Source organism: Cricetulus griseus, assembly GCF_003668045.3.
Source record: "Cricetulus griseus strain 17A/GY chromosome 1 unlocalized genomic scaffold, alternate assembly CriGri-PICRH-1.0 chr1_1, whole genome shotgun sequence".
Taxonomy (NCBI): Eukaryota; Metazoa; Chordata; class Mammalia; order Rodentia; family Cricetidae; genus Cricetulus; species Cricetulus griseus.
In genome coordinates, this window is record NW_023276807.1 from 89,349,656 (window position 1) to 89,368,740 (window position 19,085).

Here is a 19,085-nt window from a genome sequence, read left to right on the forward strand (position 1 = left end):
AAGCAGGGAGAGTGGGAAACTCCCACATTGGATGCTAGGCCCCCCGAGCAAAGTCTGGGAAGCTCCTCATTTGTTTATTGTACATGGATCTAGCGGTCCTGAGACTGCCTTCTTCATTGACAAAACCCACACTTGTAAATGACCGATAGTGCCTTGAATGAAAAATACAGAGATAAATCAGTGGCTTCCCTGTAAATGATTCAGAGCCAGCCCTGTTGGAGGGCTGTTGGAGCCTGCAGAGCCCAGCTTCCTGTGTAAAAGAAACAAGGTAGAGCATTGTGTGGCAACAGCTGGTGGAGGGAAAGCTGTGGAATGAAGAGCTTGGCTTATTCTCTGGAATCAACCTACTGGAGAGCCAAGAACTTAAAGCTGCATAGACCACTCATTAGGCTGGACTCATTGACTTTGCAACCCTCCCCAGCCAGCTGATGAGTGAGCCTCCCCTTCATGCCCACTGTGCTTGGCAACCTAGGTCCTCAGTGCTGCTCACTCCTTGGGTTTCTGTAAGTTGTTCTCTCCCATGGCACAATGTGCTTCACCAGTAGGATGCCTTTCCTTTGTTTTTGTGGTATGTCTGCCTGTCTATCAAGAATATGAAAATCTGGAAAGGATCACATGGTATCTGAAGAGTGGAAGCAGAAAGCAGAATCTAGGAAACAGAGTCCAGTTAATGCAAGGGAAGTCTCTGAAGTGGCTTGTAGGTTTTTTTCTACAAGCAAGTACAGTAAGGGTGGGTATAATGGAGAGGGTGTTTAGGAGTATGGGGGGGGGATAAGGAAATTTCTTTTCTATTTTGCTAGGATTCTAAATCCTCTCTGAAAATAAGATTTATTAACTTTTAAAAAGTTTTTAGTTGGGTGGGGAATACAGCTCATTGGTCCACACAGCACCACAAAATCAGCAAGTTAAATTAAAATAAATTTGAAAACAAGAAAAATTGAGAAAGAATGTCTATCGTCAGGTATGAATAATAACAGAAGCCAACACTGCACTGTTAAGAAAGTATGCAAAATTATTATGTTCTTAGGAGTAGCAAACAATGAAGAACACACACCTAATTTTTTAATGCTGAAGATACAATCAACACGTGCTAATGAACAGTATGTAAAAGAGATCCTGCTTTGCATTTGTACAGATGCTGCTTTCATCATTGCAAAGTTAAATTGTACCATATAAGAAGCTGTAAGGCGATTGCTTGGATGAAACTGACATGAAACTATTGCTGTCTGGTGTTAATCAGTCATGCCATCACTTTTAGAAGCAGTCATGATGTCCTGGGTTGTCTTATTTCTGGGCCATTGTGTTATATAGCAACCATACTTTGTATCCAAATCAAGAGAATGGGGAATTAAAATTTCAAAATAAAAAATGTATCTAGGAAATACAAACAAATTCTTTCTTAAACTTTTTGCTGTTGTTGCGGGTAATGACTCCTGGCAATTTTGTTGGTAATTCAGGCAAGACAGGCTTAGGCCACAGAGGATCACTATGTATATGTACATGGTAGAAAAGTCTGGATTAGCTGCTTGTGTGTGTGTGTGTGTGTGTGTGTGTGTGTGTGTGTGTGTGTGTGTGTGTGCATGCGTGCATGTACTTGTGTTTGTTTGTGTTTCTTAATGCAAAATTCCTGTTCTTGAGGCTTTATTCCTACAAAAGCCACCAGAGTATTTGCCAATTGTCTTGAAGTTTGCCTTTTGCAGTAAAAATAGTAGGTCAAGATTTTCATTTTGGGAAATAGAGGTTAGTGGGTTGCCAATGATGTTGGAGGCATAAGCAGCATAGTACCTTTACTTTAATACCTCCATTTCTTAGCAGAGTTTGCTTAGGCAATACAAAAATGGTGGTGGTGGTGTCTGTGTTACATACACTTCCTTTGCTTCTTGCCCATTGGCTAGACATTCAACCCTCTAATGCCTGCACAGCTGCCATGGGAATCCTGACTAGGTTCCTGGCATGGTACCCCAACTCCCAGAAAGATGCCTGACAAGCAGGCTTAGGGTTCTCCAGGTCTGAACATCATTTGCATCTGCAGAGTCACCTGATAGTCCAGGGCTAATCCCTGAGCTTGTGAATTTTAACCTTCTCTATACAGTAGAAGGTACTTAGGACATTTTTAAAAAGTAAGAATTCCCAGATTTTACCCCACGGAGATTCATATTGAATTATTCTTGGGTATGGCTGGATTTCAACAGTTTTAAAACCAACCTTGGCGATTTTATGCTGCATGCATGGCTGACAAAGTCTTCTCTAGAGTGACCATGTTTGCACTTGACAGACTTCAGGGATATATCGATTAACCCAAACAGCATGAATATTATTATGGCTTTCCAGACATTTCTAGTACATAGTAGTAAGTCAATGACATTTGTAAATATAAAAACAAAAAAACTGGCATTAATGCCATATTAGCATCTGTAAACCAACCAAGTGTTGTGTTATCGAATCTATTACATTTACAAGGTCATATTGGTAGATGACCTGAGAATGACAGGTGTTTAAATTCTTCTAGTAGTGATGAGCAGGCAGTAAGTTCTATGTTAACAGTGACCCAGAATGCACAGCTCCTGCTCAGACCAGCACGAAGCATGTGTGCCGCCCATCTTTTCTGACTGTAAGGATGCCATAATGACCCTCCTCCCAGGACTTGCCTAACTTAGCTCCGCAATGAGGCTGTACACTCACCTCAGAGAAAAGAGACGTCACCCCCCCCACCTCTGCTGAACCATTTTTAAGCAAAGATTTCAATTTCAAATTTTGATTCCATTGCAGTTTTCTAAAGCATACAGTTCTTTTTTTTTAGTTAAAAAATGAATTTCCTAAAAAAATATACTTTACAAAGTTCAGTGCTACATAAAGAGGACAATATACTGAAAAAAGTTACAAAAATACATTTACATTTACAAATTCCATCTAAACGTGGCTTTAACAGTACAAAGATGTTTGTCTCTGGAATGGCAGGTGTGGCTGGGAAAAGGAGGAAGGGTTTCTGCTCAGTTAAGGTTTTACAGCCCCCAAGCAAGGAAATGTAAACAGATCATTATGCGATAATACAAATACATGATTATCAAAAGAAAGTAGAGATTAAGCAAATTTTAACATCTGCTTCCTAAGTGGGAACAGCTCATTCAATGTGGGGGGTGGAAGGAGGTCGGTTTTATGACTTGCTTCTCAGATAACACAAAATGTCCCAGTACTTTAGCAAGATGTCCCAGAACTTTAGCAAGGCTCAGATTTTTAGATATTTACCATTTTCAGGATAAAGGTTGTGCTGGGGAAAAAAGGGGTGGGATAGGTGGGCATAGATTTTGGAAAGGCCACACTTGTGGCCAAGGAGCAGGTATAGTGGTGACTGCAGATTTTGCCTTCCATGTGTCAGGGAGTCTCTTCCTCTACCCAGTCTCTTCCTCAACAGTGACTGTGGACAGGGTAGACAGTGGCAGGCCTGTACAAGTGATGAATATGGAGCAGATGGGGACTTCATCCCAGATTGTCTATTAGAATCAAATCTGGAGTGCATCTCTGTGACTGGATTAGACTATAGGATCTGGGGAAATCTTTCTAAGCTCTCCAGGGAAGTCTCACTGGCAGTCAAGGTACCAGCTTTGTCTTAGACAGTTGTAATCAGAGGACCAAAAGGAGTGACTGCAGATTAGCAGTGAGTGCCAAGGGTCCCTTTCTCAAGTCTTTTCATTTGTTTTTCTCTCCAACAGTGGCTCTTGAAACTTTAGTATTTATTGGGATATCTGGGGGTACTCTGGAAAGTCTGTGGGCTTAAGAAGAATCAGGCTGAAACTCTACTGGCTGGAAATGTCTCATGGTAGCCTAGCCCAAGACACAGTCCTTTAGTGCGTATGCAGTTCAAAGCTCTTTCATGTCCACAGTTTGGGGATGGGGTGGGATTCTAAAGCACAAAACAAAGCCTGTTCAACAAATGCTTAAACTGTGTATTTGTTAGGTAGGAGGCGATTTGGTGCCTCCCCAGGTCTTTTATCTATAAAATTCATGGCAGCAGGACTCAGAGAATATTTAGGATTTAAGAGATGATCATTTCCCATCATGAGGTAAAAAGTAATTTTCATAGGGTATAATGATAGGGGCTCCTTGTAGGGCATACGTATAATGTTTATGTCCATTGTAAGTGTTAGCCCCCCCCTACGTTTATATTATATTATATTTATTTTCCCCTAAATTGCCCAAGAGCCAGGGTGGGGCCAGGGCATAGGAAAAGTTCATCTGAGATTAGATTGAGAGACAATTAGTGGAAAGATGTCCTTCGAGGTATCTGGTTCTGGCTATCTAGTGGAAAAGTGAAGCTGAGGACTGCCAGGGATGTAAGGAATGGTGGTTCCAGGATGGTGCTTCCCCTCTCTATGCTTATTTTATACCAGTGGCTACTAAGGTCCCTTTAAAACATGGTTCTCAACCTTCCTGATGCTGTGACCCTTAGTACAGTTCTTCATGTTGTGATGACGCCCCCACCATAAAATCATTTTCATTGCTACCTCATATCTGTAGTTTTGCTACTGTTATGAATTGCAATGTAAATATCTGTGTTTTCTGATGGTCTTAGGTAACCCCTGTGAAAGGGTCATTTGATCCTCAAAAAGGTCGTGACCCACAGGTTGAGAACCACCGCTCTAAAGGGCTGCGTTGCAGCTCTCCCGCCCCATGTATCTCTGCACACAGTGAGGACAGGCTGGCACCCTGACAACAACTAAACTTTATGCAGAATATTTAAATAAGAAGAAAAGCAAGTTTGAATAATTTTTGCTACTTTATTTTGTTATAAGAAAAGTGTTTCAAAGTACAAAAATACTAAGGTTTCATTGCTACAATTTGACTGGCTTTCTACAGCTTTCCCTCACCAATCACCTGCCCTGATAAGTAAGTAACAGGGTCATTTTGAACAAAACACCTGCCTAAATGCTTCCTCTGCTTTCTTGGTGGATAATTAACCAATGTGGCATTTCCTGGCAATGGCATGGGATTTCAATCTCTAGCAATGTTGCTTAATTTCTAACTATTTATTTTCCTAGATGACAGCCTGACATTGCCAGGAGTGGACAACAGTTAGGAAACTCAGAGGAGGCTGCAAGCTTCATTCCCAGGCTTGAGGGGCAGCACTGACTTGGCCTCGCACCTGACTTACTACGGAGCTCTCCCGTCATTGCTCTCTTCATTGAATTCTCTAAGGAAACATACTTTCCATTTCCCTTGGGGTTTAAGACTTTTTTTTTTTTATCTCAGTGGATAATGGGCATTATTATCTCTTGTGTGAAATTTCTAGATCTCCTCATACAGAATGTGTCCTCCTTGCTCTGTGCTCTTGGCGCCTGGCTGATATGAGTTGTCTGGCCTTCATCAATTTGCTTTATGGTTAGTGTTTACAAGTCCATTTCTATCTATCCCTTGATAAATGGGAAGGGACAGATACCGAGAGTATTAAAATATTGTTTACCAAAGACAGCTATTAACTAACTGGGCTGCAAGGATGAGAAAAGTAAGAACAAACATTGAGACTGTGAGTAGCTGGATGCACCAATAGCAGTTGGGTGCATTCCTTAGGGATGAATTTCTTCCCAAAAGCATCCATGGAAGCCTTGCTGTCACTGTCAAACTCATATTGCATGCTTGCCACTGGAGTTCCACTCGATTCTTAATGTTCTTCTTGGAAGCTTCCATGACCTTACCATGGGCTGTCACTTATTATATAGTAGCCTTGATAATGTTTCTCAGGGGGCAAGAAAAATTCAGTGGCAGCTTACCAGAGAGAAAAACACATCTCCAGTAAACACTTACTTACAAAAACGAAAAAAAACAAACAAACAAACACTATTCTCCATGTGTGGTTTATGCTAATTTTAGGGTGCAGAGGGGTGCAGGCAAAGTGGATGTGAAGAGCAGCATCATTTTTGTGGTCTCATGACATGTGCTTCAGCAGACATGATGCTGAGACTAAAATTTTGGGTTATATTCCTCTATGAACTTTTGCATCATCACACATCTTAATTAAAAGCTTTTGGTTAGAACACTGATGGTTCAAATGTGGAATCATGATTGTTCTTTGATAATACTGGTTTTTTTGTTGGCTTCATGAAATCACGATGGGAAAGCATATTACAACTCAAAACAATGAAACGGAAAACATACGAGGAAGTCTAACAGTCAGAAAACACTGGTAAACTAGTGTGGCTTAAGTACCAGGGACATATTTATACAAAAGTAAGTCTGAGGGAAAATTCTACCCCTTCATCCTTCTTCTTCCAGCCCCAGTAAGTAACAAAGTGGCTTATCCTATTGTACCTGCCATGATTTAATGCTGTACAAGTGTGGCCTGCTCAGGGCATGCAGGACATCTTGTGAATTCAGTTGTCTTGCCACAGAAGTGTCTTGAAGCAGAGCTGGTGGAATCAATTGTCTGGTCACAGTTGGCCCCTGGCAACTCTGTGTAATACATACCACAAGCAAGCTTCTTCCTTCTTGGAAGAGCCCATGAATCAAATCATATAAAGAAAATAAAAACCCAAAGGTCCCTATGTGGCAAATCTCCATATGTATGTGTTTCCCATGCACCTCACCATGAGGTAAACTTCTGTTTCGATGGGCAACAGTCTTGACCGGTGCCTTTTTTAGAATCTTCACAGTTTGAAGATCAAAAGATGTACCTTCACCTTCCCAAAGTGTATCATGGGAGGGACCCACTTCTTGGCTCAAAGACAAAGCCCATTGTAGTTACAGTTTAAAATCAGTCTGAAGGTTTGGCATTGGGCACAAGATGGGCATAGCTGTCAGGAGTGGAGGCACTGCCATAATTTGGTCCTGGGCTTCTGAAAAGTCTGGAAATTTTATAGCTGGTATGATGCCCTTCCATGTCAGGCTCCAATAAACTCACTGCTTGTAGGTGCTACCCTTAGGTATTCTGCATTTTCAGCTGTGGGACCCTTATAGATGCCATTTGGCTTGGCTTCCTGGGGAAAGAAGTCCTGCTGGTAATCAGGGTTGTCCAGGTTCATATGGTGGCTGCCTTTTGGAGCCCAGAGGGCAGGGCTGTCAAACGCACTGCTGACACAGGTAGGCTGGGCAGTGTTGAGATACTCAGGGTTGCTCACTGCGTTGCTATGGGGATTTTGATAATGCAGATCTCTGCCAGCAGCTGGATGCAGGGGCTGATTGTGATAAACAGGGTTCTGCACAGAGCCTGCTGGCCTTTTGGGGACAGACTGGTTTATATATTCTGAAATGAAAAAGAAAGCATGTAAGTTAGTAAAGCTTCATCCTAAGATTCCCAAAGCAGAATTTCATGGCTCTGAAATAGCTGAGAACTCTGCAGACATCTTCAGGGAGACAACTAACATCAGAGGGCAAGGAAGTTCTGGGAATACTATGGAGACTGCATAATAAACCGTGATACTTTCTGTCTACTCAAAGCAATGAACATGTGTGGCTTTTTGCAAATTTAAAGAATGATATGTAGTGTGTGTGTGTGTGTGTGTGTGTGTGTGTGTGTGTGTGTGTGTGTGAGAGAGAGAGAGAGAGAGAGAGAGAGAGAGAGAGAGAGAGAGAGAATCATATATCCATCTTTTATATGTAGATAGATACACAGAATAAACATACATACATGGACACTTTTGCTACATGCTTCCAACCCAAAACATCTGCAGAAAACCCAGTTGCAACTTGCATTTGACACAGGCCTCCCAGCATGCTCAGTTGCCTCTGTTTCTTGTTTTCCCCTTCACCACATATACAGATTTTCCAGTCTCCACCTCTGGATGACTTGGAAAGGAACAAGTAACTTGTGTTTGAGAGCAGATACCAAGGCAATGTTTCCTGAGCAAGCTACTCACCAGGCACAGGGAGAAACGTGTCATCCATACTGTCCTCCATTAAGGCACCAGTGGGGTCGGAGCTGTACCGCTGCAAGAAGCCATCTTCCTTGATACGACAGCTCTGCTGGAGAGAGAATTCAGTAAGGTTAGTCCAGTTAGAACTACTCAAACTTTGCTATAGATTAGCTTCACCTGTGGTCTCATTAAAAAGCATTTTCAAGCCAGATATGATGGCACATGCTTGTGAATTCAGAGCTCTAGAGGCTGAGACATGAGGGCTGTGAGTTTAAGGCCTGCTGGGCTACATAGTCAGACTCCATCACAAAACCAAAGTAGACTCAGTGGAGTCTGAGTCTGGGAAAGCAGATTTCCTAGAAGCTCCAAAGTGACACCTGCTCCAGTGGGCAAGAGGCAGACAATGTCTTGGTCAGTACCTCTAACAGAATGTCCTGAAGGGATGGAGATGCCTTGTAATCTGTGTTCTATCATAAGGCAGTCACACGCAACACACATGTGGCTACTGAACACTTGGAATGTGTGATGAGTTGAATTTTATATTTTGCTTCAATGTTATTTAAAATTTGATTAGTGGTGTCATGGCTTCAGAGCAGCATAGCGCAAGCACATAGGGCAGACACATAGCTCAGGCACAGTCTGAAGCAATGCACTTGGTCACATTCAGTTTGACTGGAAGGGTGGTGCTCACAACTGTGGCACACCCACAGATTCTGCTAGTAGGTCTCCTGGAGATCTGAACATCTTCATTCCTAACAGCTGCCAGGTGATGCTGATGCTGTCTGCCTATGAACCATACTTCCTGTGGTCATGTGATAAGTGATCGCTAATTGCTGGTCTTAGGATTCCAGTCAAAGAAGCCATGGTGTGGAAAAGGATGTTCAGGAAGGAAAGTCAGTACAATGTGGGGATAAATGGGCACTTGCCATGTGTAACCAGCTTATTCGATTCTAGCTTATACCACATTCATACATACCCCATTTCTATTGATGCAAGCCACAGTGGAATTGTTGCTGGTTGCACTCTGGAAAAAAAATAAAAGCAGTGTTGTTCAGGGTACACCGGTATATTCTCATCTATTTACAGTGGATGTAGGAAGTACGTCTCACAGAGTTGAAATATTTCAAGGTGTTTAAAGCTTTGGATGGAAGCAAATTTTTTTGGGGGAGAAGAATTTTTGTCTGGAATTATAGAGAAACCAGGCAACTAAATAACTAAATAACTGTCAATCATGATGCTAGGTTCCATTTTGTTAAAATTTACTCCTTTTTCTCCAAATATAATCTAGAAAATGGAAACTAAATCAATTTAAATCAGATGACAGAGATGAGAGGGGAGCACATACCAGAGAACTCAAGAGAGGAGTCCGAGATGTGGACGGGCTGTTGAAGAAGCCTTGCTGTGGGATGAGGTATTCGTCAGCATCAACTACGTCTTCCATGTCCTCTTCATCCATCAGGGCTCGGTAAAAATTGGAGTCTGTAGGGCTCGGCAAATGCATTCTTTCATCTCCCTGGTATAGAGATTTTGAAACCATTAGAAAGGGCAATGGAGCTGCTCTTCTGCTTCCTGGCTACAGGAATAAGGGTCTTTATCAACAGGTGCTTGCAGGCTTGTCAGTTTAGTTATAGTGAGATCTCTGGGGTTCTCAGACACTTTGCAATGTAATAAAAAACATACATATCCTGATTCCAACAACCTGCCTCTGAAAAACTGCTGAGGAGAGAGGAGGGAAAAAGCAATGGGAACATTTCCCATCCCCTACACAATGTTATACATTGTGTTTTGCTTATATTATTTTACTGAAGCTTAAAATCCACAAAGTCAAATGATCTTGGTTTTGTTATTTCAGAATTAGAAGAGGAAACAGGCTGATTGGTTGTACAAGGTGGCACAGGGATGAATACAGAGTCAGGGACAGAAGCCATATAGGTTGACAGTGAAGTATTGCTTCTCTGTTTAGCAAAGCCGGGGCTCTATTAGGGGCAAAATGTAAGAAGACTGACAAGTGAATCCAAGGAACACATTGGGTTCAGGTAGGACTGCTCAAATGGAGCATGGTGACTTGGAGTTGAGTGGAACCCACCACTTATCCCTATGTAGTTCAGAATCATTGTGTTGTAACTGAAGTAGCTCCAATACACAAAAGGGTTTATTAACAAGAAAATGCCCCACAGTGGCATTTGGAGGCATTGGAGGGATTTTGACAATGGAAATGCAAACTGTGGCCTGGTACCTGGATAACAAGGTAACGCTGGGGGTCCCGGGCCATTTTGGAGAATTCAACAATCAACTCTCGGAACTTTGGGCGGCTATCTGCATCTATCATCCAGCCTGAGAAAGAAATGAAGAACAGCAGAGCAATTAGCACCCTGGAAGAAATGATGAAGAGGGCATTGCTTAAAGCACTTATGCTGTGATCTTTCTAGGCAAATGAATGGTGAAGTATATAATCTTTGGGACTGACTTTTCAACCTTGGCACATAAGCTGACACTGGTTGGTTCTCAAAGTCCATGAGAAATTGTTGTTGCATTAGGGGTAGAACCCAGGGACTTGTCATCCATCCCCAGACCTATGGCAATATTTTTAAGTCAAAGTAACAATAACATGCTGATATTTCTACATTTGTCTCCCTTAGTCATCATTCTTACATTATGATCTTCAGTGAGCACAGAGCATCGCTATGCAGTCACGGCTACTGAACTACTCTGGTTTTGGCATGCCTTTGGGCGTTCACTGTCCCTACTCCATAGCCTCCCAGACTGGACACCAGACTAAATTTAGAGAAATATCAAGACTTTCTACAATTAGTTACCATTCATACATATGAGAAGGCTCGATCCATTTCCTGCTATTTATTTTGCCGTGCCGGGGACTGAACCTAGGGCTGAATAAAGCTACTACTTTCTGTGTGAAGCTCTATGTAATAGCCACACTGGTGCATTGGATTACACAATGATCTAAATATAGATCCAGTGATGGGGATGAAAAACTGTGGACTAGAAATCCCTGTGCCTCTTGGGGATTCACTTTATTTTTTTCAACTGGATGTCAAACTATTTTAGGCCAAATTGCTATGTGACCTTAGACAAATCATGTAACCTTTTTGGACCTCAGCTTCCTCAACCCAAACCAAAGCAGTGAAAACAGATCAACTCTCTGGTCTAAAGTTCAGAGATACATTTTGTTTATATTAACCCGGTTGTGCTGTTTAGATTTTGTCAATTTGAAATAAGCTAGAGTCATTTAGGAAGAGGAAACTTCAAGTGAGGAAATGCCTCCATTAGATTGGCCTGTCAGCAAGTCTATGGGGGCATTTTCTTGATTAATGAATGATGTGGGAGGGTCCAGTCTACTGTGCATGGTGCCACCCCTAGGCTGGTAGTTTTTAGTTGTGTAAGAAAGCAGGCTGAGTGAACCAGGGAGAGCAAGCCAGTGAGTAGCATTCCTCCACAGTCTCTGCTTCAGTACCTACCTCCAGGTTCCTGATTTGAGCTCTTGCCCTGGCTTTCCTTGACAATGGACAGTAGGCTGCAGGCCAAATTGCTTTGGGTCAGTGTTTTATCACAACAGTGGAAAGCAGCAGAGGTAATGACTCTGTCATATTCCTGTGATACACTTTTATGACAATGTTATCATATGTGTAATATTATTTTCAGAGCTGAACACACTTGCAGGGTGTGTGGAATAATAGCACTGATCCAAATGCACACTCCTATTGGGATTAAAATGATTAACTGCTATACTTCAGGAGAGCTCACGTAAATCCACTGTTTGAAAGGTTTAAGCCAGAGTCAAAATGTTGATTCTATCAAATTCCCATGGTTACTCATTGTTAGGCATTTAAAAATATTAAGTCTCTCTGGTAACAGGTCTCAAAATGTAAGGCAACTTTGTAAGGTCATTGAGCAACCCAGGGAGTAGAATATTTTGGAATAATGGCTTATGAAAGACTTTAGTTTATTTGCTTGCAAATATGGGAAAATATGAGGTCAGAATGAGTCAATCAAGTGATTCCTAAAGAATGTTTGCAGGAGGTGTTTATGATGTTTCTGGAATTGTGTGCCTGCCTGAAAGACTGATGGTGTTTCTTCAGGGAAATGAAAGCCTTGGATACTGGTTAAGAGTAGTTATGTCCTTCCAGGCCCATCTACAAGAGTGTGGATGGTCACCCCATTCACTCACACTTGACCATGATCATGTAGACATCGATGGTGCAGATAGGTGGCTGTGGAAGGCGTTCTCCTTTTTCTAGGATGGAAGAGATCTCACTGGCAGGGATTCCATCATAAGGCTTGGACCCAAAGGTCATCAGTTCCCACACAGTGACTCCTGAGTAGACAAAGCAGGCAAAGAAAGTTACTGCTTCATGATATTTAGTCATTCGTGTTGCTAAGTCTTTAAAAACTCATGTTTCTATAGCCCTGAGCCATTGGTTTGAATACTGATGCCTTTGGTTTGCCTATCAAGTAGGATAATAGCATCTGTTTCATTAACTTGATTTCAAGGATCTAGTAAGATCTCATATGTAAAATGTTTAGCCTAATGTGAGGCATACAGTTGCTGACTAATAAGTGAAATACTTCTGTAATAACTTTAAAGATAAGGATAACTGTGGAGTATGAGTTTGCCACAGAACAAGGTCCATCCACTTACCAAGCTGCCCTGAGTGCCTTTATACTCACAGTAGTAGAAATAAGCACTGTATGCATACAGTTGTAAACTGCAAAGCATTTTATATATAATGTCCTGTAGCTAATACAATCTGATAGATCTGCTTCTGTGGTAGATGTTCAGGGCAGCCTGAATTTGTGCTTTTTGGTGATGACCACCCATGTCTGGTTCAGAATAAACTCTCCCTTATTCCCTTCAAGGTGAGAGTTGTATTTCATAATGACAGGGTTTTCCAACCTTTCCATGAATTGTTGTGGGGCAAATTCAAGGATCAAGTGCCTGACGGAGCAACCAAGGGCATTACTGGTGAGGCCACAAGTAAAAGGGAGGACATGCAAGGCAGGCTTGCCAAGAGTGGTCACCCTGTGCAGACGAAGCATAGTCCTGTGCATGGCTTTGCTCTATTTAGAAGAATTGGGCCCTGGTGAGGTAGTTGTTTCTTTTGTACAAACAATAATTGTTTTCCTGTTCTTATCTACTTCCTACAGTTATCCTTATGGTTTACCCTTGTCAAGCTACTCTCTTTGGCACAGAGATAATAAATCAAGTACCACTTGAAATAATAGTCTTGCCCATTTCATGAGAAAACATCATTTCTCTATCAGAAATACTTCATTTGTTGTCTTCCTTTGGTTCCCTTTAAGTTCAAAGCAAGAGCTTACATTTGTTTGACTTCTACAGGCATAGGCTTAACCCACATTCTGGTCCTCTTCCCCCTATGACCTTCCTTGCGACCTGAGTTCATAGATGTCTCTAGTGATCCTTGGTGTGGTAGTTAAACATCATTTCCTTTGCTATATTCTCTTAGTACAGTAGATAGACAGCAACTCCATTATTAATGCTCACTGTCTTAGAAGGTAACACTTGCATGTCAGAGCATATAATGTCATTTAACAAATAATAAGAACCAGCTTAGCTTTAGTACAAATTCATTAGTGTCAGAGTTTTGACTTACCATAGCTCCAGACATCACTTTGGTGTGTATAAATCCGGTGTAAAATTGATTCCAAAGCCATCCACTTGATAGGCACCTTGGAACAATGTGAGTAAAGCAGCAAGAAAATGATTAGCTTACAGCTGAAAAAAATCTAGTCACTCTTGGTATAATTGCAAATGACTAATGTGAAAACCCAGGTGACCTCTCTGCCAGGCTGTTCCCTCTCAGTAGGTGGTTTTTAAATATATCAGAGAACAGGTGGGTTCCAGACCCATTTCATGAAAGCTGTAGCTGAGAGCATTTGGGGCATTGGACAATTAAGATGAATTAAGGCTGTGTTATTTCCTTGAAGCACTAGCTCCCAGAGTTTGAGTATGTTTTCAGTAACCAAGTTCACGTGGTTGACAGTGCTATTGGAGCAATGTTGTCAGCAGGGTAAGAGGGCTGTAGCTAGAGAGGGCTGGTGGTCATCTGGGGGGTCTGGTAGGGCTGTGCACCCCCTCCCCCATTGCTGTGGCAAGCCCTTGAAGTAACTAAAAACAATACATAGGGAAGATAGCCAGCCCTCTTACTGCCAGTCCCTAGCATGAGTCACATGGACTCACCGGAACTCCCAGAACAACGCAGCTTATTGAATATGAGTCTCAAGAGAGGGTACTACTAAATTAGCTGTGATATTTCCCAGCTGGTCTTTTGAAGGGTGTTTTCCTCCTGGAGGGGGGAGTTGAACTCAACAGTTGTTAATACGTCACCTAGAGATGGGAGGTTGCTCTCTTTGACCTCTGGGGGTGGGGGTGGGGTCTCCCTCTTCACTACCTCTCCTACCAAACTCCATTTACAAAGTAGAGGATGACCCTGACTAGACCCCATGTCATAGTGGCAGCTGCTGGGACCTCACTCGTAATGTTTGGCAAATGCTGTCCACAGCTGACAAGTAGGGGGATGGGTCTGGTTGTCAGAGAAATGCTTCCCCATCTACTATTAGGTCCTTACTTTGCCTCCCTCTGCATGGTATTCTTTCTCCTCAGCACCAAGCAGTTTGGCCAGCCCAAAGTCTGTGATCTTGACATGCTGTGGTGTCTTCACCAGTACATTCCTGGCTGCCAAGTCACGATGCACCAAGCGCCGATCTTCCAGATAGTTCATGCCCTGAAACACAGAGTGCCCTTTGATGAGGGAGTGAACTATCCAGAGGATCTCTAGTGTCATGGGAAGGTGATGTTTGTGCCCCTGAAATCAAGGTGAAGTCCATAAGAATCCCTGGGCTGCTCCACACTAGGGAATATATTGTGAGCCTTCATTCTTTGCAACTTGCTGTTGGTTAACATTAGTGATTATCTTGAATGAATGACAAGTGAAGGGAGCTATAACCACATGTGATCAGGAACTTTTCTCCAGCCAGATACTCAAGGTACAAGCAGAAGAGGCCAGAGGTAGAGTAAGATCCAACTGTTGGGTACAGACCTAAGGTGTCTGCATCCACTATAGCTTGCTACCTGGAGACCTTTGGAGGCCTCATGAATTAGCTCTTTCCTTAATTTAAGAGTGCTAATGCAAATCTCACTAGACTATGGCAAAACAGGGCTCCTTTGTGGAATTCAGGCATAATTTTGTCATTTTCCTTGGGCTGCCTTCTGGGAATCACTGCCAACAGAGAGAACTTTGCCCAGCTTTACTTTCTAGTCATTTTTTTCTTCTAAAAGGACAGGGGTGTTGAATATGTTTTACCAGACACCATCCTTTACCACCTCCTTGGCTGCTCAATATTCTGCTGCAATTAAAATTACCAATATAATAGCAACAAAGAAATAATGCTTGAGATGTAGCTAGCAGGTTGATGCACAACTAATTCTCAGAAACACCCCATTGGAACCACTGTCTTTGCTCAAACCTTCTGGTGTCCCTGTCACAGGCAGTTTTCCTTCCTGCTGGCTGATGGGCATCACTTTTGGCCTCTACTCCTTCTCTGGGGTGGGCTCAGCTGAGCTGGGCTCCCCTGGAGTTTACCTTGATGTGGTCTTCTGATACTAGCTTACCAGCAAGGCCTTTTCTATGCAGAGGCAGGCTGTCAGGAGGGGCGGGCTAGGAGTCAAGTGTGCTGAAGTCTTGTATATTTTGTTCCACACTCTCTTCTCTATTCCCAAATACACCTCTCTCTGCTGGCCAGGATAGTAGGCCCCATCTCCCACTTCCTATCAGACTGATGCTGTATAAACTCTCCTGCACAGAGCTGATCTAGAGCGGCACCTGCTGAGGATGCCCTGAAAATAAGTGAGCCTTTAACTGATTCCTCTAGTCAGTGTGTTCGTGAAGGTAGGCGCACCTCTGCTCCAGTACATCATCAGGGTATACCTATCATCTCCTAAAATTCCAGGCAAACTCTCTGCTTGTTTTTGCACAGATTCTCACATAAAAGATTACTGTTGACTTAGCGTATCAGAATGAAATCATGCTCTTTTTGAGGGCAGAACCAGCCATCTTAAGAAAGTAGATGCTATCAAAACACTTAGCTTTGAGTTCTAGTTTGGAAACCCTTGATGTCCTTTTTCTTTGGAAAATACAATCACTGTTCATGTCTCTTGTGAACAAGAACTATCCCCCACTCTATCGTATTATTTAGGAAGTTCTTACTTGTTTTAGATGCTGGTCAGTTTATGTGTTTCTGTTTTGAAGATTTGCAAGTGCAAAGAAATAGGAATGAGGAGTCCTCGTGTCTACCCAAGAGGAAACTGGAAGAGTCTTTTCTGGATTAACTCTTCCAAGTTAGGAATCAGTGGGAGGGATGGGGCTGAAAGGACAGGAAGGGGCAGAAGCCAGAGAAACATTTCCAAACACACAACTCACTTTATCTGCCCCTTTCTCTTGTTTGATTGTGCTTCAGAGACTGTCTCCTTCCTCAGCTCTAGCCACAGCTCTGATTTATGGAACTGTAACTGCCTTTGGTGCCCCTGTGTCTTATAAGAGTAAGGACTCGATATACTAAATATGATGAACTTTTCCCCACTAGAAAAGGAGTGATAACACTTGGCCTTCTGCTGGGTAAAATGTCCTCTCTTTCCCCTCTTGCCTTCCCTGTGCCTTTCTCTTCTCACCTCTCCTCCGTCCTTACCCTCTCTTACCTTTGCTGTCTTCTATTCTTTTCTATCATGTCTCCCACTCCTTCTTCACACCAGAAACTACTGTGGGGATGTTGCACAGGCTTAAAGTGATGAGTCACATACTAGTCTCTATGCCGAGGACCAGTCATCTGTTCTCTTCCTCCGCCTCTGTCTAAAGCTTCTTGTCTTTTGTCCATTTATTAAACTCACAAGGAGAACTTGAGAGGGTATTTCAAAGTCCACACAACTACCCGTATTGACTTTTATTTTGCTGCTTTAAATGATTAATAGAAACCCAGATATGGTGCTGCATTCCTTAGTCAGCACTTCATGGGTAGTGCCAGGAGGATCAGGGGTTCAAGGGTACCCTTGAATCCAAGGTCAGTCTGGGCAGTATGAGACTCTGAAACAACAGTAAAATGCTTAACTTGTATTTGGTTCATGGGACACATTTTGAGCACGTGTTAATGAATGACAACAGCAGTGCCAAGTACTGAGGATGCACCAGCTACCACCATAGTACAGCAGCCTCTCTGTTTAAGTACCTACAGGGCCACTGGCTAGAGATCTAGAGCACCCTGCTTCTCAGACAAGTTCCCAGTCTCCAGACACCATGGAGATTGGTTCTAATTTCCCCTGCTGTGGCCCTTGAATGAAACTTGCTGGTTGGGCCAAAGCTGCTCGTACTATCAAAATCAAAACAACAAAAATCTAATACTTGGTGGTGTGTCAAGAACTCCCTGTCATTGTGTGAGTGATAAAGTCATGGAGCCCTGCTGGCTCATCACACCCACAGGCTCAGGGCTTTAAAGGAGCATCATGGCTTAACTGTAAACACAGATTTCCTCAGAAGAGTCTTGGAAAAGCCAGAGGAGAGTGCCCACACACTCTGAGATACACAGCTCAGCAAGGGTCTTAAGTCAAGTAAACTGGGGACAGAGAGATTAGATCCATTGGAACATAGAGACAAGTCCATCCACTTTGCTCTGGCCCACACTTTCCAGGCAGCTTGAGAGGCCATCTCCGAACCTAACAAGGTTATATTTTAACAGGTCACTGACGACAAGAGCTTATTGCTTATGAACTCTCAGAATCTAAATAGTAATATCAGCCCTGGCTCCTATGGGGCCTCCCGGGAGGACCATTTCCTGATTCTTTTTACTTAATTGATTTTAGCATACTTATTTTTGTTTAATTGCTACAGGACAGAGAGAATGGTTTTTAAAAGCTAAAGTTAAAAAAAAAAGAACTTGAAGAGCCACAGTGGAACTTCAGCTTATTAGGTTTGGCCTAGTTTTGTGCTTCATAGGGATATCAAAGGTCTCTGTGGCACATGGCCCTGCAGAACAATAAAGCACTGGGAGTAGACAGTGACATTTAAAGACCAATTTCCCAAGGGTTGTACATCCCACATGTCTTGGGCAAAGTTCAGAGAGGCTAGAGAAGGATCCATTTCTGTTCTGCCTTAGAAATCATGATAAGGATAATCCCAGGCTTAGTGGCCCCCACACTTTCCTGTGCAAGGAAGGAGCAGAGCTGGGAGACAGCTGGGCAGTGTTTCTGTGCTTTTAGCATCAAGTACAGGAAAGAATGTGAACACGTGAGCAAGTGTGCATGCTGCCAAAAGCTCCTTCTGTTACTTGCTGGATTTTGGTTAATATGCTTTTCACATTTATACTGTAAAGGGATCAGTTTATGTTGATGGCTTAAGTTTAATTATATTGTCTTATGATGAAGGATGAAAGACAAAATTTAACATAATTAAAATAAAGCAAATATTTGGTCCTTTTAGCATGGGTATTGTTGTATTGTGTCGTCATTTATGAGGTGTGTGTGTGTGTTTTGAAGGCAAATGGATCTTATAAGCCCTTCTTTCTGTGGGCAGGAGCAGTGGGTGCATTGAATCACTGTTCAGTTTGGTGTTGTCAGTCACGGAGATGGGAGGTCCACCCCCAATGCTAATGCACAATCCTGCCCTGAAGCCTGCAGAAGCCATGGTAGAGGGAGCAGATCTGAATGCTAAAGACCTGAGTCCAATGGGCACAGGAGTAGGAAGCTGCATATTTGATGGTATTCGGAGCAAGTCAGAGCCTCTCTTCTACCACCCGTGTCTACATAGACAGTAGCTCCGGGTTGAACTCGTATCCACTCTCCTTTTCATTCTTTCCTGTCCCCACTCCTCTACTATGATAGAGCCACATTGCTATAGCTTTCCTTATAGGAGTTTCAGCTTCCTAGGCTTCCATTAGTTACCCAAGATAAACTACACTCCAAAAATATTACTTCACAACTCCAGAAATAAACAATCTTGTATGAGTTAAGGGTGCGGACAGTAGTGGTGTTTGCCAAGCTGAATTGATATTTCATGACCTTATTTTTGTAATTTTGGGTTTAACAGTTGCTTTATATTCCAAGAAGAATATACACACTTAAGCAACTCATTCCAGTAAGTGGAAACTTGCAGTAAACTTTGGAGTGAAGAGCTTGAGAGACTCCCTAATTCTTTCTAACTTATTCTCCTGGGGCTCCAC

At 42.6% G+C, this 19,085-nt stretch overlaps 1 protein-coding gene across 4 annotated transcripts in view; it reads right to left on the bottom strand.

Moving 5' to 3' along the window:
- Positions 1-4,774: 4,774 nt before the first annotated feature.
- The window catches only part of Egfr (epidermal growth factor receptor), a 56,171-nt gene continuing 41,860 nt past the window's right edge, over positions 4,775-19,085 (bottom strand). For 2 of the 4 annotated variants that reach the window (XM_035453306.1, XM_035453304.1), the window contains 9 exons: positions 14,450-14,605; positions 13,475-13,550; positions 12,031-12,177; positions 10,081-10,178; positions 9,190-9,357; positions 8,821-8,868; positions 8,781-8,783; positions 7,848-7,953; positions 4,775-7,234 (listed from right to left, as the gene is read on the bottom strand). In XM_035453306.1, the coding sequence (XP_035309197.1) occupies positions 6,873-7,234; positions 7,848-7,953; positions 8,781-8,783; positions 8,821-8,868; positions 9,190-9,357; positions 10,081-10,178; positions 12,031-12,177; positions 13,475-13,550; positions 14,450-14,605 (1,164 nt within the window). In that variant the 3' untranslated portion in view covers positions 4,775-6,872. The remainder of the gene's footprint in view (positions 7,235-7,847; positions 7,954-8,780; positions 8,784-8,820; positions 8,869-9,189; positions 9,358-10,080; positions 10,179-12,030; positions 12,178-13,474; positions 13,551-14,449; positions 14,606-19,085) is intronic. The other 2 variants (XM_035453303.1, XM_035453305.1) reach the window with 1 other exon arrangement.